Source organism: Salmo salar, chromosome ssa29 (genome assembly GCF_905237065.1).
Source record: "Salmo salar chromosome ssa29, Ssal_v3.1, whole genome shotgun sequence".
In the NCBI taxonomy this organism is placed as follows: Eukaryota; Metazoa; Chordata; class Actinopteri; order Salmoniformes; family Salmonidae; genus Salmo; species Salmo salar.
Window position 1 is genome coordinate 13,877,962 of NC_059470.1, and position 17,039 is coordinate 13,895,000.

The 17,039-nt window shown below is 44.5% G+C and overlaps 1 protein-coding gene across 4 annotated transcripts in view; it reads left to right on the forward strand.

Annotated features, from left to right (window-relative positions):
• Positions 1-17,039, forward strand: part of LOC106590190 (transcriptional activator GLI3) — a 130,174-nt gene that overhangs the window by 57,204 nt on the left and 55,931 nt on the right. For all 4 annotated transcript variants that reach the window (XM_014180925.2, XM_014180927.2, XM_014180926.2 and 1 more), the window contains one exon: positions 13,403-13,508. In XM_014180925.2, coding sequence (XP_014036400.1) covers positions 13,403-13,508 — 106 coding nt within the window. The remainder of the gene's footprint in view (positions 1-13,402; positions 13,509-17,039) is intronic.

A 17,039-nucleotide genomic window follows, 5' to 3' on the forward strand; every position in this document is an offset into this window, starting at 1 on the left:
AGAGAGAGAGAGAGAGAGAGAGAGAGAGAGAGAGAGAGAGAGAGAGAGAGAGAGAGAGAGAGAGAGAGAGAGAGAGAGAGAGGCTAATGCGCTTGTCTCTCTCTCTCTCTCTCTCTCTCTCTCTCTCATATGCCACCACCAGCGAGTAAGCTGCGGATCATTGGGTGAGTCAGTGAGACTGAAAAGCATTTTTAGTCCTCCTCATATTGTAGAATACAATATGTCTCCTCACACCTAGGCCTGGGGTATTGATTATGGTCATTGTAGTTAATTACCATGTTTTCTGCACTAAACTATGTAGAATATTGGCTTGTTGGAAACTACAACTCATTACTACATCACACAGTATGGGCTTGATCTGTTTTATCTCTATAGAAACTGCACAATGTGCGTATTGAGCTCACAGAAAAAACCTGACCGAAATGGAATTCAAATAATTGAACCGATGTTGGTTAATAAGTTATTTAAAAAATAAAAAATAAACAAAATGTTGGTTAATCTCTCTGCACTAATGGACACAAAAATGACATCTTGTCTTATCTTATTTCAAGTTCAAGTTTTTACTGATATCCAAATGGTAGTGAAAGACACTGAAATACATGGATATTACCATACACACACAATAACACATTCAAGTTGAAATCACAAGTAAAATTCATGACATTAAGGACACTCAAAGAGTCTTGTTGATTCATTTGCAGAGGTAGGGTGTGGGTGAATTTATTTAATCATATACAGTATAGTGCTATATACTGTATACACCATGCATTAGCCATGCTTAAAATAGATGTTTAGTGAACGGTCTAGCACAAAATGTTCCTCTTTATTTATTCACTGGGGTTAAATACTTAAACATGGGCCTTAAAAACAACACAGATCTGAAAATAGGATAGTCTGGAACCACCATAAATCACATGGGAATAAAACACAAATATGCGTATAGCATGGGCCTGTTGAGTTAACCTGAGGTTTAAGTCATTTCCTTTCCACCGCGAGATGTATCATTGTTTGGACTGGCTGCTCGGGGGACCAGGCACTAGGCAGAGAGAGAGCGGGAGAGAGATGGGAGAGATGGAGAGGGAGTGAGAGAGAGATGGGAGAGATGGAGAGAGAGAGAGAGAGAGAGAGAGACAGAGAGAGAGAGAGAGACGGAGAGACAGAGAGCGAGAGAGAGAGAGAGAGAGAGAGAGAGAGAGACAGGAGTTTAGTGCAGTGTAAATCTCTACCCGGCTGGGAAGGGGGAGAAGGAGGAGGGTGGGGAAGGAAAGGGAGGAGGAAGAGGAGGAGAAAGAGGAGGGTGAACCGACGCAATGCGCTTTGTTCTGCCCCCCCCGCAGTTTTGGCCAATCTGTAGGAATTCACCAAATGCAGTAGATAGATTGGCTCTCTGCAGAGGACCCCACAAAATAACCTCAACTTCTACTCTGCTGCTCTGTGCTGGCATGGAGGGAGAGAAGGAGGGAGGGAAAGAAGGAGGGAAGGTATGTCAGGGGAGCTGGCGTAGGGGTACAGTTCATGGAGAGTGGTACGTGTGTAGCTCCACTCTGAGACAAAGCGAGGGCCCTCACTGGGAGCGCAATTTGTTAAGATTAACTCCACTTGGTAAATGTCTTGCCGATGCAGGACTTCCATTATGCTATTTGGGGTGTTGTAACAGGAGTACGGGGGTAGAGGGTAAGAGGAGTATGGGGGTAGGCGGTATGGGGTAAGAGGAGTACGGGGGTAAGAGGAGTATGGGGGTAGGGGGTAAAGGAGTACAGGGGTAGGGGGTAAAGGAGTACGGGGGTAAGGGGAATAAGGGAGGGATAATTGCTTTGACCAAACATATTCACTACCTAATCTCCACCATCATCTCTATCCTGCTTCCTGACTGGTTTAAAACATCTACAGTATATGCCCCAGTATGTAAGGAACTGTCAGCAATGCATAGGCACAACACCAAAAGACCCTGCACAGAGTGACTTATGCAGTGTAAACTAGAATGTTCTTTGCTTCTTTGAGAGAGAGAGGGAGAGAGAGAGAGGGAGACAGCGAAAGAAAAAGGAGGTAGAGAGAGCGGAAGAAGAGAAGTGTATTGATTTACTGGGAAAGGAGAAAGTGCAACCTGCCAACGTTTCTCTCGATGATGAATGGCAGAGAGATTGGCAAGCCAACACTTTAAACACACTTCTTTTATTTAACCTCTACCCTCTTGCCTTGTCTTCTCTCTCACAGTTAGTCTTTGCTGAGTAAAGGATCTGTTTTCTCCCCAGTCAAACACACACCCACGAAAACACCCACACGCACACTAGCTGTTTTGCAGAGTCTAGGCCGCTCACACACCTCGTACAGTACTGCAGAGAGCCTCAGCACAGCGAGAGCATTAGGCTAATTTATACAGCGGTAATTAGCCCATTAGACGTGCAACAATCTGGGACAGTAATTCAGCAAAACGCTCCAAAAGTCAACAGGAACTCCCACTGAGCTTAGCCGAACAGTCCCGGAATGTGTTATTTACATGTTGAAAACAGCTTGAGGTCTCAGTGTAAGCACACACAAGCAAACAACTAGCGCAGTGGCGCAGGAGGCGAGGGATTGATCTGGAGGCGATGGGGACGTTCCGCAGCCCTCCACCCCCCAAAGAAACAACCTCCAACATCACACACACTCCTCGTGATATTGACACAGTCCGCATGGGGTTCCCTTCATGTGAACAGTTGTAGCTGGTGTGATTCTTGATCCTGTGGAGGTGTTTTGCGGGGGAAGGGTCGGTGTCGCACAGTTTGTGGGGTTGAGAGAAGGCGAGGGGGATTGTAGGGATCGCAGAGGGGTTTTGTTATCTAACGTAACGTGGACGTACACACGCTCACTCATTCACGTACACATGCCGCTACTCATAGTCAGTCGTACTCTCGCGCGCTCAACTAAGCCAGCGCTCTCCCACTCGCTCGTCAGTCATCATCTGGCTCCGGGCAGCGGTGAAGGCGGCGTGCCTGAGTGTTGAGATCATGAGCGAGGAGAGAAGTGGCGTAATGAAACTTGGCAGTGCTGCAGGCCCAGCGCCGCCATCATATGTTCCACATTACCCATTCACAAACCTGTGGAGCAGAGCAGGCCCCGGCAGCAGCCCTTTTCTCACTCCGCTTCAGTCGGTTATGACAATCTGTCAGTGCGTCTTTGTGCTTTTGCACCAGAGCATGGAGGAGCGGAGGAGACTCTGTGGGTTCTGGATGACTGTTCTTCCTCAGTGTCAGGCTGCAGATGACACAGTGTGCACGTCCCAATGGGCTCCCTTTTCCCTATTTAGTGCCCTGGTCAAAAGTAGTGCACTATGTAGGGAATAGGGAGCCATTTGGGGGGGGCGCGACTCAGGGGCGCCATTCGGGACGCACAGCGCTGAAGGAGAGCCGGGAGCAGTCAGTACGGGACAGGAGGAATCTCCCCTTATGACAAGTCGTCAACCTTCTGAAGAGGTAACACGGGAGACATTGTTTATGTGAAATTGCGGTTCAAATTCGGTGAGAGTGTGGTTGACTCTTCCGATTATTTTCAAGCGCGGCAACACACAAACTATAGCCATACTCTAGACCTTACATTAAGGGAATACATGAACTAATAAGAAACCACTAGAATGATCTGCTTAAGGCTTTATTCTCTCAATCCCCCTCCTCTTTAAAAACCCTTTTATGTGTCCAATAAAAGACAAAGTAATTATCATCCTCTTCTTAATGAAGGGGAAGCAGTAGGCTTTTGGTCCTCAGTAGCAGTGTGTTTGTGTTAGAATTACAACTAATGAGTCTGGTCAAAGTGGCCAACTAATTGTCCTTTCATTACACACCCATTTGTAATCACGTCTTAATGAGTTCAGTCCCTAAAAAATATGAAACGAAAAATGAATACTGCTCTTATGCAAAGTTATGCAGGGTCATTAAAATACTTCAAAAGAATGTGAGACTTATTTGGTACTGGTTAGTGATGAATTGCTGTTGAGTTGCAGTTTTGGAAATGTACTCAAATTGATACATTTTGATAATTCCTTTTCCCCCAAAGCAAAAGTTGCTAGACTGTGCCCATTATTTCTGAGGATTTTGGCCTGTTAGTGACATACTGTATTTGGTTGCTATAGTACAGTATGCGTCTCAAATGGCACGCTATTCCCTATGTGGTGCACTACTTTTGACCACCCTATGTGCCCTGGGCAAAAACTAGTGCACTAAATAGGGAATAAGGCGCCATTTTGGATGCAGAGTTCTGCTTTACCCTATAATGGTTTACTTAATCACACTCACATTGCCATGGGCGGTTATAGGACCTCTGTGCAGTTGGGGCAAATGCATACACATTACACTCTCTCCTATGAAATGCTAGTCCATACAGTGGTGTTGTGGCAGCAGCGGTGGGGACGCTAAAAGCTGTGACACTCGCATTAACTCTCCCAGCTGTGTCTGTATTCTAAAGAGGCCCCGGAATACATGCAGTGAATATCCAGAAGAGCAGGGGCAATTTACTCCCAGAGTCAACAAAGTAGTCCCCACAGGAGACAGTGGTGATGGATTGTGAGATGGAGCTCTCTCTCTCTCTCTCTCTCTATCTCTCTTTCCCTTGTTCTCGGCACTGCATACATTCCCTCAAGTGGCACACAAGGCTGTTAGCCTGCCTAATGGAGGTAGTGTGGCATGGCGTAAAAGAGGTGGCAGAGCCTATTTAGATAGAGGCCCTGCTAAAGTAAACTTCAGACAGGGATTCAAATAAACCAGCTCCCCTAATCGACTGCTGAGGGCTGAGGCAAAGGAGGAGTGTGGGCTGACACCAGAAGGGAGGGCAGGAGGAGAGGAGACCGATGAAGGGGGTATGAAAGAGGAGAAGAAGCAGGGGGAGGCACAGGGGTGTGTTGAGTGAGCCGCTCCAGAGGGATAAACAGAGGGGGGGATCTGGGTAATCTAGAGTAGAGCGGCGGATGTAGTGAAGGAGGAGGTGAGGGAGGATGGGGGAGGTGAGAAGGGAGGTGGTGTAAGAGGAGCTGTAGCATGCATTCAGTCTGGAGGAGGGGTGGAGGAGAGGTCAACGACGTAGAGGTTCTGCAGTCTGAAATCTCTATAGACCCTCCGTAGACCTCTCTCCTGCCTCGCGGGTTGAAGTTACAGCCCAGGGTTTGACATGGGTGGTCAAGGATATGGCTTAGAGACCCTAGCAAACCTATACTGCTTAGTGCATCGGAGCTAAGAGTTGTTAGGTAAACACAAGTGATAGCAGATTCCACCCTTTTACCTCCTCTCCTTCAGAGAAGACCAGGCCAAACATGAGTCATCAGAAGGAAGCTATCAAAGAGACAGCTACTCAGAGGTCAAACACAGTGCCAGAGTGCTGCTACAGTAGGTATTTAGCTAGCACGTCTCTTTGCTTTCTTGTCTTTCTTACAAAAACAAGTTCATTTCAAATGATTTTTCACATTTGCGTAATACAATGGAACGTTTTTTGGGGGGCTATTACAGACCTGTTCCATAGCATGTGTTTTGAGCCTCGTGATCAAAGTACCCTTTTCCATGTTAAGACATGTTAAGACCATTATATACTCTATTTTGCTTTACAATGCAAGCCATTATTTATTATTATAACTGGTGTGCAATCATAGAAAACATTCCTAATCTATTCACCAGGATGCATCTGATTTATGGCTGTCTGCTTACATGAAACGTAATACAACTCAACATATTTCTCTTTTAAGAGATGCAAGCCCTGCAATTCCACTAAAACAAGGCCTGTCTGAGTTGTGCCCTGTTGGTTGAGCAGGGGCAGGGCAGGTAGCCAAGCTGTAAGTCATGTATTAATAAGGTGCGTTGAGGCAGTGTGTGTTGAGGTAGCGAGTGTTGAGGTAGTGTTTAGGTAGTGATTGTTATTTAAGGGTAGATTGTGCCAAAGTATGTGATTGTTGAGGTAGAACAGCAGGTCTGACGGGGCCAAGGGGGGGATAAACCTCTCGGTGTTGTTGCCCAGCAGTGGGCCCTGTGTTTGGCATTGACCAGGGGGTGCAACTAGATCCAGCTGTTGGGCACCACTCCCCTGGCTGCCTGCCTGCCCATCCTCCTGCTGGCACACGGGCGCCAGATGTTTACACACTAAAAACACATCCTATCACGAAGCGCCCCTCCTCCCCTCCCCTGTCTGACTGTGTTCTGCCAGTTCAGGCGCCTGCTCACAGATAAAGACTCAGTGTCTACACGTCTGCAGACAGGCTTTTTTTTATTGTGATGTGACTCGTGTGTATGTTTGTGTGTGTGTGTGTGTGTGTGTTTCTGTGTTCATGTACACTACCATTCAAAAGTTTGGGGTCACTTAGAAATGTCCTTGTTTTTGAAAGAAAAGCAATTTTTTTCCCATTAAAATAACATCAAATTGATCAGAAATACAGTTTGGACATTGTTAATGTTGTAAATGACTATTGTAGCTGGAAACGGCAGATTGTTTATGGAATATCTACATAGGCGTAAAGAGGCCCATTATCAGCAACCATCACTCCTGTGTTCCAATGGCACGTTGTGTTAGCTAATCCAAGTTTATAATTTTATAAGGCTAATTGATCATTAGAAAACCCTTTCGCTATTATGTTAGCACAGCTGAAAACTGTTGTTCTGAATAAAGAAGCAATAAAACTGACCTTCTTTAGACTAGCTGAGTATCTGGAGCATCAGCATTTGTGGGTTCGAATTCAGGCTCAAAATGGCCAGAAACAAAGAACTTTCTTCTGAAACTCGTCAGTCTATTCTTGTTCTGAGAAATTAAGGCTCTTCCATGCGAGAAATTGCCAAGAAACTGAAGATCTCGTACAACGCTGTGTACCACTCCCTTCACAGAACAGCGCAAACTGGCTCTAACCAGAATAGAAAGAGGAGTGTGAGGCCCCGGTGCACAACTGAGCAAGAGAACAGGTACATTAGAGTGTTTAGTTTGAGAAACAGACGCCTCACAAATCCTCAACTGGCAGCTTCATTAAATAGTACCAGCAAAACACCAGTCTCAACGTCAACAGTGAAGAGGCGACTCCGGGATGCAGGCCTTCTAGGCAGAGTTTCTCTGTCCAGTGTCTGTGTTCTTTTGCCCATCTTAATATTTTATTTTTTTGGGCCAGTCTGAGATATGGCTTTGCAACTCTGTAGTCTGAGATATTTGCAACTCTGCCTAGAAGGCCAGCATCCCGGAGTCGCCTCTTCATTGCTGACGTTGAGACTGGCAATTTCTTGGCAATTTCTCACATGGAATAGCCTTAATTTCTCAGAACAAGAATAGACTGATGAGTTTCAGAAGAAAGTGCTTTGTTTCTGGCCATTTTGAGCCTGTAATTGAACCCACCAATTCTGATGCTCCAGATACTCAACTAGTCTAAAGAAGGCCAGTTTTATTGCTTCTTTAATTACCACAACAGTTTTCAGCTGTGCTAACATAATTGCAAAAGGGTTTTCTAATGATCAATTAGCCATTTAAAATGATCAACTTGGATTAGCTAACATAACGTGCCATTGGATCACAGGAGTGATGGATGCTGATAATTTGCCTCTGTACGCCTATGTACAGTGGGGGAAAAAAGTATTTGATCCCCTGCTGATTTTGTACGTTTGCCCACTTACAAAGAAATTATCAGTCTATAATTTGAATGGTAGGTTTATATGAACAGTGAGAGACAGAATAACAACAAAAGAATCCAGAAAAACGCATGTCAAAAATGTTATAAAATGATTTCCTTTTTAATGAGGGAAATAAGTATTTGACCCCTCTGCAAAACATGACTTAGTAGTACTTGGTGGCAAAACCCTTGTTGGCAATCACAGAGGTCAGACGTTTCTTGTAGTTGGCCACCAGGTTTGCACACATCTCAGGAGGGATTTTGTCCCACTCCTCTTTGCAGATCTTCTCCAAGTCATTAAGGTTTCGAGGCTGACGTTTTGCAAGTCGAACCTTCAACTCCCTTCACAGATTTTCTATGGGATTAAGGTCTGGAGACTGGCTAGGCCACTCCAGGACCTTAATGTGCTTCTTCTTGAGCTACTCCTTTGTTGCCTTGGCTGTGTGTTTTGGGTCATTGTCATGCTGGAATACCCATCCACGACCCATTTTCAATGCCCTGGCTGAGGGAAGGAGGTTCTCACCCAAGATTTGACAGTACATGGCCCCGTCAAATGATGGGGTGAAGTTGTCCTGTCCCCTTAGCAGAAAAACACCCCCAAACATAATGTTTCCACCTCCATGTTTGACGGTGGAGATGGTGTTCTTGGGGTCATAGGCAGTATTCCTCCTCCTCCAAACACGGTGTGTTGAGTTGATGCCAAAGAGCTCCATTTTGGTCTCATCTAACCACAACACTTTCACCAGCTGTCCTCTGAATCATTCAGATGTTCATTGGCAAACTTCAGACGGGCATGTATATGTATTCTTGAGCCGGGGGACCTTGCGGGTGCTGCAGGATTTCAGTCCTTTACGGCGTAGTGTGTTACCAATTGTTTTCTTGGTGACAATGGTCCCAGCTGCCTTGAGATCATTGACAAGATCCTCCCGTGTAGTTCTGGGCTGATTCCTCATCGTTCTCATGATCATTGCAACCCCACGAGGTGAGATCTTGCATGGAACCCCAGGCCGAGGGATATTGAGAGTTATTTTGTGTTACTTCCATTTGCGAATAATCGCACCAAATGTTGTCACGTTCTCACCACGCTGCTTGGTCGATGGACTTGTAGCCCATTCCAGTCTTGTGTAGGTCTACAATCTTGTCCCTGACATCCTTGGAAAGCTCTTTGGTCTTGGCCATGGTGGAGAGTTTGGAATCTGATTGATTGATTGCTTCTGTGGACATGTGTCTTTTTTTACAGGTAACAAGCTGCGGTTAGGAGCACTCCCTTTAAGAGTGTGCTCCTAATCTCAGCTCGTTACCTGTATAAAAGACACCTGGGAGCCAGAAATCTTTCTGATTGAGAGGGGGTCAAATACTTATTTCCCTCATTAAAATGCAAATCAATTTATAACATTTTTGACCTGCGTTTTTCTGGATATTTTTGTTGTTATTCTGTCTCTCACTGTTCAAATAAACCTACCATTAAAATTATAGACTGATCCTTTCTTTACCAGTGGGCAAACGTACAAAATCAGCAGGGGATCAAAAACTTTTTCCCCCCACTGTAGATATTCCATTAAAAATCAGCCGTTTCCAGCTACAATAGTAATTTACAACATTAACAATGTCTACACTGTATTTCTGATCAATTTGATGTTATTTTATTGGACAAAAAAAATGTGCTTTTCTTTCAAAAACAAGGACATTTCTCGGTGACCCCAAACTTTTGAATGGTAGTGTATGTGCGTGTGTGATTTAATCCCTTCCACTTTTAAAAGGGTAGGGTTTCAAGTAGCCCCTCGGGTAGTATGGGCAAGATGCACTCACATAGACATAGCCCATGTTTGAACTTGTCCTACAATGGATATACAGTATGATGTATTCAAAACACAACATTCCAGCGCTAGCTCGAGGGATTATATACCATAGGATAGAGCAGGGATCATCAACTAGATTCAGTGACGGGCCGATATCTTCTTGAGCGGATGTCAGGGGATTGGAACATAATTACAAATAATTTGTAGACTGCAAATTGGCTGCAAGAAGTACAAACAGATATAATATTTGACTAAAACATAATAATGTCAAACCTTGCTTACATTTGTATACAATCACATATACAGTATCTTATTATTAAGAATGGGAATACTTTGGAACAGATTTCCAAAATTAAAATCCCATGGAGCTGATATTTGGGTGTTTTTACAGTCTTTTATATCCCCCCCAAAATATACACTAGTCAAATGTTTTAAACACCTACTCATTCAAGGGTTTTTCTTTTTTTTTTTTACTTTCTACATTGTAGAATAATAGTGAAGACATCAAAACTATGAAATAGCACATGTGGAATCATGTAGTAACCAAAAAAGTGTTAAACAAATCAAAATAAATGTTATATTTGAGATTCTTCAAATAGCCACACTTTGCCTTGATGACAGCTTTGCACACTCTTAGCATTCTCTCAACCAGCTTCACCTGGAATGCTTTTCCAACAGTCTTGAAGGAGTTTGCACATATGTGACTCACCACCTGGATTCGGTCTTACGTAGCAAAATTTTAAATGGTGTTTTTTACATTGGATAAAAGTAGAGACTCAGAGCTACAAAATGGTATATCATACATTGCATTTGAGGAACAATGGGAAAGTAATTCTGCTTTGAAAGTTGATCAACTTGTAAACTCACTTTTGAGAAAATGGCCTTTGAATGTTTTGGTATCTAGTGAAGAGCTCTTTTTTGTCTACACCCATTCAGCGTCATAGTGCACACTTGACGATGATTTGTTTACCTCTGAATAACATGAAAACAGCCTAACCAGCTCTGCTGGCAACAATTGCATTACTCTTTTTTTGCAGACGTTTACTGACACCGGCCATATCCAACGGGTGTTGTACACACATCACCTATCATTAGCTAAGGAGCCAGCCAGTTAACGTTATCTAGTTAAACAACAATGAACAGTACCAACAATGCCACAGTGCTGGGAGCTAACCAACCAGATTCAATGTTAGCTAGCTAACATTAGGCTCTAACTAGAAAAGAAAACGGCTCTGGGAAACAAATTATAACGTCAGCTAGGGAGCCAGCTAGCGAATGTTAGCTAGCTAGCTAACAGTACACTTTAGCTTGAAATGAAACCACTTTCTGTCAAAATAGAAACGTGTAATATCTGAAAATGTTGCTAGCTATCTTACTTGTATACATCATCATGCATGATGGACATGTCGACCTGTCAGGAATGCCGTACCACGGTTGCCCTTAGTTTGAAGATGTAATCCGGTGACAGGTGTTTTCTCCATCTCTTTAGCTATCATACTCCAATTCCACTGATTTCAAAACTTGATCCTCCGGAAAGTGGAGAGCAACACTTATGCAGCTCCACTACACAGTACATAAAAAAAATCTTTGTTGGACAGGATTACCAACACAGACTGATGAGCTCAAATAGACAGAAGCCTTCTATATGGCAGACCAATCCAAAATCCTCTCTCAGCATGTCCAACCCACTAATTATCTCAGCCAATCATGGCTAGTGGGAAGGTTACTGTCTTTTCCTGTGGCTTAACCAACAAGGCTCGTAATTTAACAATTTTATTCATATTTACAAATGGCATACAAGTTTGTTATTAAAGCACATAAAAGATCACATGTTCGAGAAGGGATTTCTGCCAAAAAATGCATTTTGATAAAAACCTAAAAGTTTTACGTTCAAAGGGCTCTCCTGTGAACTTGTGACATACGCCTAGTTTCCTGAATCGGATCACATATGCTGAACACTTGTTGGCTGATTTTCCTTCGCTCTGCGGTCCGACTCATCCCAAACCATCTCAATTTGGTTGAGGTCAGTGGATTGTGGAAGCCAGGTCATCTGATGCAGCACTCCATCATTCTCCTTCTTGGTAAAATAGCCCTTACACAGCCTGCAGGTGTGTTGGGTCATTGTCCTGTTGAATAACAAATGATAGTCCCACTAAGCCGAAACCAGATGAGCAGGCGTAACGCTGCAAAATGCTGCGGTAGCCATGCTGGTTAAGTGTACCTTGAATTCTAAATAAATCACAGTGTCACCAGCAAAGCACCCCCACACCATAACACCTCTTCCTCCATGCTTTACGGTGGGAAATACACATGCGGAGATCATCCGCTCACCCACACTGCGTCTCACAAAGACACCTCGGTTGGAACCAATAATCTCCAATTTGGACTCCAAACCAAAGGACAAATTTCCACTGGTCTAATGTCCATTGCTCATGTTTCTTGGCCCAAGCAAGTCTCTTCTTCTTATTGGTGTCCTTTAGTAGTGATTTCTTTGCAGCAATTTGACCACGAAGGCCTGATTCACAGTCTCCTCTGAACAGTTGATGTTGAGTTGTGTCTGTTACTTGAACTCTGTGAAGCATTTATTTGGGCTGCAATTTCTGAGGCTGGTAACTTTAATGAACTTATCCTCTGCAGCAGAGGTAACTCTGGGTCTTCCATTCCTGTGGCGGTCCTCATGAGAGCCAGTTTCATCATAGTGCTTGATGGTTTTTGCGACTGCACTTGAAGAAGCTTTCAAAGTTCTTGAAATTTTCCGTATTGACTGACCTTCATGTCTTAAAGTAATGATGGAGTGTCGTTTCTCTTTGCTTATTTAAGCGGTTCTTGTCATAATATGGACTTTGTCTTTTACCACATATACCCCCTATCTTGTCACAACACAATTGATTGGCTCAAACGCATTAAGCAAGAAAGAAATTCCACAAATTCACTTTGAGGAAGGCACACCTGTTAATTGAAATGCATTCCAGGTGACTCCCGCATGAAGCTGGTTGAGAGAATGCCAAGACTGTGCAAAGGGAGGCTACTTTGAAGAATATCAAATATAAAATATATTTGGATTTGTTTAACACTTTTCTGGTTACTACATGATTCCATATGTGTTATTTAATAGTTGTGATGTCTTCACTATTATTCTTCAATGTAGAAAACAGTACAAATAAAGGAAAACATTTGAATGAGTAGGTGTTCTAAAACTTTTGACCAGTAGTGCATTTATTAATTTTTTGTTCTGAAAACTTGTGCGGCCAAATAAAATCACCTGCGGGGGGCGCCATTTGGGGAACCCTGGGATAGAGGGTGCAATTGAGGTGAGGATACTTGAACTTCTGTAGTTGTATGTTTCCAGCCCTGGCGAAAATTCAGCAGCTTCTCTCTCGGGGTAAAAATAGCAAAGTGCTTGGGAGCTGATATTATGCAAATGTTTTAATATTTTGTATGAGGAATTAGACAGCCTCCCACTTCTTTCAGACAGTTGTGACGAATCATTTCCCTGCTCCCAAACGCATCCTCCATTTTTCTCCCAATTCCCTCAGTGGTTGTTCCTCCGTGTTAGTCTTTGTGTAAAGTGTATTTGTGTAAAGTGTATTTATGCCTGATCAGCCTTACAGCAAGAAAAATAAAAATGGCGCCGTCCCCTTGCAGTTAATGTGTGTCTCGGTTTATTTTGAGTTATATCCCCGAGTTGTTTTAGGTGGACTTCCTAGTGAACATTCCAAGGCAGTGAGGCTTTTTAGTTCAGTTGTTTTTAATGAGGTCTCATTTGGGCAGGGCCTCCTGAAAGATAGCCATCAACCACTGCTTTTCATTACTCTGCCCTTAGACCGGCTGAAGAAGCACATTACTTAGGAATGCCCATAAAAACACATTGAGTCAATACATGCAACCATGATTCAATGGTTGGTAAAGAGATATGTGCTTTAAAGCTGATGGTCTGTTTAACGCTCTTTTTCTTCTCTCCATTTGTCCCCTTGTCTTTCTCTCTTTCTCTCTTACCCCTATGCAGCCCCGCCACAGTTCTTTCCTGCCTTCCATCCGCCGGTGCCCATCGATGACAGACACGCCCAGGGACGCTACATCTACGAGCCGTCCCCTGTTCCCCCGCTGCACGTGTGAGTGTCACAGACTGTACACTCACACACACACACACACAACCCCTCCTACATGCACCACACACACACCGAGACACTTCTTCTCAACTGAAAATAATGCCTAGGAGTTTGTCAGGCCTACTGAGAAGTCTTTTGGTTATCAGTATCAACTCAAAGTAGTGGTAATGACAATATAAATATGTTTCTCCTGTTTTTCTCTGGGAGTGTTGCATCCTCCTCAGAGATGCTCTGTGCTCCCCAGATCAAAGGCCACGGGCCCTGTCTGGCAGCAACATGATCCACATGTCAGAGACAGGCAAATGAACACGTGTCAGAAACATGGAGACGAGAGCCCGCGGCGTGTGATTCTCATAAGCACAGTGATCAAGCCTTGTCAAGACGAGACGATGCAACTCTCAACCTGACATACACACCTTCACTGACACACAAATAACTGTACTGACATACACACCTTCACATACACATTTTCTGACATGCACTGTACCATGTATACACCCCCACCCCCCCACCACACATAAGTAAGTGCATTAAGCAGAGGAACATGTATGGGTTGAGTCTCCCATTCCCATATTTCTCCTAAGGCTTCACTGACGTGGTTGGCCAGGTCAGCAGCCACACATCAATGTCCTCTGTACTAGGGGATTCCCTCAGTTTCTGTGCACACACACACACACCCACACACACACACACACACACACACTAGCCTCTCTCTTTCTCACTCTCATTCACTCTCTCCTTCCTTCTCCCCTCTCTTTCTCCGTCTTTCCTTCTACCGCTTTCTCCCTCTGTTCTGCCTGAACAGTGAGGACTAGCAGTGGATGTTCTGTTGCCCTTGCGGCGCTACTTTCTAACCCGGAGACAGGAAGGAAGCGATCAGTGCGCGACGGGGACAAATTGGATGGGGCAGCATTAGGTTTTATATTCTTCATCATTATCAACTCCCCCCCTCCACCCTCACCCGCCCTCGTGCTCGGGAGTCATATCTCTCCCTTGCCGATGTGCCACTAAGCGTAATGAATTTTTTATGTCTCCCCCCATTCAACCCCTCTCCCTCTCTCCCTGAGGTAAGGAGAGAGGGAGAGGTGAGGAAATAAAAAAGGGTTGATGATTGATGCCCTGTGTCACCGCAAACAAAATACCAAATATAATTTAGCATTTAGCTTATGTGGAGATAATGGGGAGAACACGCGCTGCCAACACGGCTCAAACAAACAGTCGCGCTTGTTATCAGTCAGAGGCGCTTTGGAAAGATCTGGAGCATAGGTTAGGGGGAAGTGGGAGACATGGAACCCACTGAATTAAATTAGGGGGGGAAGAGAAGAGAAGTTGTGCTGCGCCGAACAAACGTGTTCAGTCACTCGCTCTCTGTCCAGACAGGAGTTATCTGGCTGGCGCGCTTCGTTTGCTCAACCAGTCAGTGGAGGCATGGTCGCCGTTGTACTTACCGCCTGTTTATCCACTTGTATTGCTGCTTAATACGACACGCCGTGCTGAAAGGCCCCATTTTTCATTATTACAAGTCAGTTGTTTAGTGGACGGTCTTATTCGAATTGACTTGGGTACTAGTACACACATTACCGAGTTACACATGTCCCTTTCAAATCGGAACCTACGGTCCTCCGCTCACAATGTCATTACTTTTGCTGCTTTTTAGAGTAGGCAACAGTGTTACATGCTATTGAAGTTAAGTTTACGGTCTGTATAGTCCGTCTACAGATGACAGAGTTATGTAGGCTACTGTAGTTTTGCTTCAGATTTTGACTGTAACGTACTCAGCATTGTTTTGGAACCATACATCTGGCAATTTGGTCTCATGCACAGTGTTTTTAAGAATTTCTTATAAAGGAGCATTTTGATCCAGTCACCCCCAACAATGCAGTCAGTGGTCTTGCACACAGAGAGAACAAGTATGGTCCTTCAGGGACCAGGGGGACAGGTGGGTGGATTTCAGAGAGAAATATTGAATTGTTTTAAGACAAGCTCTCCTTAGTGAGCAGAATGAATCGTTATTAGCCCTCTTAAAGATATGGCTAAGTACACAGTAGAGTATTATTGCCATTACTTCCCCATGCAGGGCTCTCATTATAGCTGGTAATTACAGTGGGTCTGGCCCTGCGGCGGTACAATCAATCCAGCCTCGCTAACGCTAGCTGCCACGCTAACGCTAACAGCGCTAATTCTAACGCTAGGACTGTGTCCGGTAGAAAAACAAGCTGCCACCGCCGGCTCATTTTCCCATGATATGTTCTGCCGTCTAACCGACGTCACAAATGAACAGAAACCTATCCTATTATTGTGATGGGTATAATTGAAACATGTTTATTTATGGCCTGGTGCCGCAGACGAGGGAGGAACGAAGGAGCGTTAGGCTACGCTAACAGCACTGGGCGATATGAGGCCGACAGAATTAAATTAAAAGCTCATAAAATGAAATATGCTCTGTATTAGCTGCTTGACACTTAATTTGCCTTCAAATGAGCAGAGGAAATCACAAATTAACTGTCCTTTGTCCCCCCCCCCTCTCTCTCCTGCTGCACACCACCTCTATTAGGAAGGGGAGAGTGCAATTACAGGCAGGAGCTAGGAGAATCGTTTACTTTATAAATTCTTGTAGGGAAGGCACCCGCCATTCAATATTAAAGATGGAGGGTCAGGGGTTGCCATCGTCGTGTGGGTGCAGGGCATTGATTACGTAGGTACACATAATAGGGGGTTGTAGTCCTGCATGTCTAAAATGGGAAACTGTGGAGTCTTAGAGACCAGCAGAGCTCTGACCAACCACTTTTTATGACTATTGAATCATTGAGTCAGTGCAGCTGATCTAGGATCAGCAGGCCTTTCCTACACTACTGTCAGATCAATATGTGTGTCGCTTAGTGTATCTGGCCTGGGAACAGCTGACCTCCAGTCCCATTGACGGAGATTCACCCCTCCACCACTCTTCCTCTAGAGAAGATGTTTCCTCACTTCCTGCTTAAATAAACACACAGACCAGTGAAGAGCAAGCTCTCCATGGGAGCTCTCGTCCCCACCACCGCTCCCATTGTGTCAGCCCGGCTTAATGGGGGGCTGCATGGGGGGGCTGCATGGGGGAGGCCGGGGCCAAAGAGAAGAGACCGCTCCTTTCATAGGGGGCATTATTGGACCGAAGACGGCCTACCACAAAACAAAAGGCCCTCTCTTGTGACTCAGCGCCTGGTCTCGGTCACCCGGAGACGGGCCGGGAACAAACAGAGGTATTCGACTACAAGTCAATTATCTGCATGAGAGTTTACTTAGGAGTTAGAGGCCCTTGTGCTTGAATGTGGCCACTAAAACAACAAGATGCTCTTAGGGAATAAGTAATTGACTCATGGCTGTTTGCGTAGCCACGGTCGTTGCGATATAGTGATTTGCTTAGGAATTAGCTCAAATTATCTACTCCTGAGTACACAATGGAGTGTGTAAACTAAGGTATCTCCACAGACTCGCATTCACTCGGATAATGTTTGCATATTGTCATGTTAATGTTAGTTCTGCCATTGTCTCAGA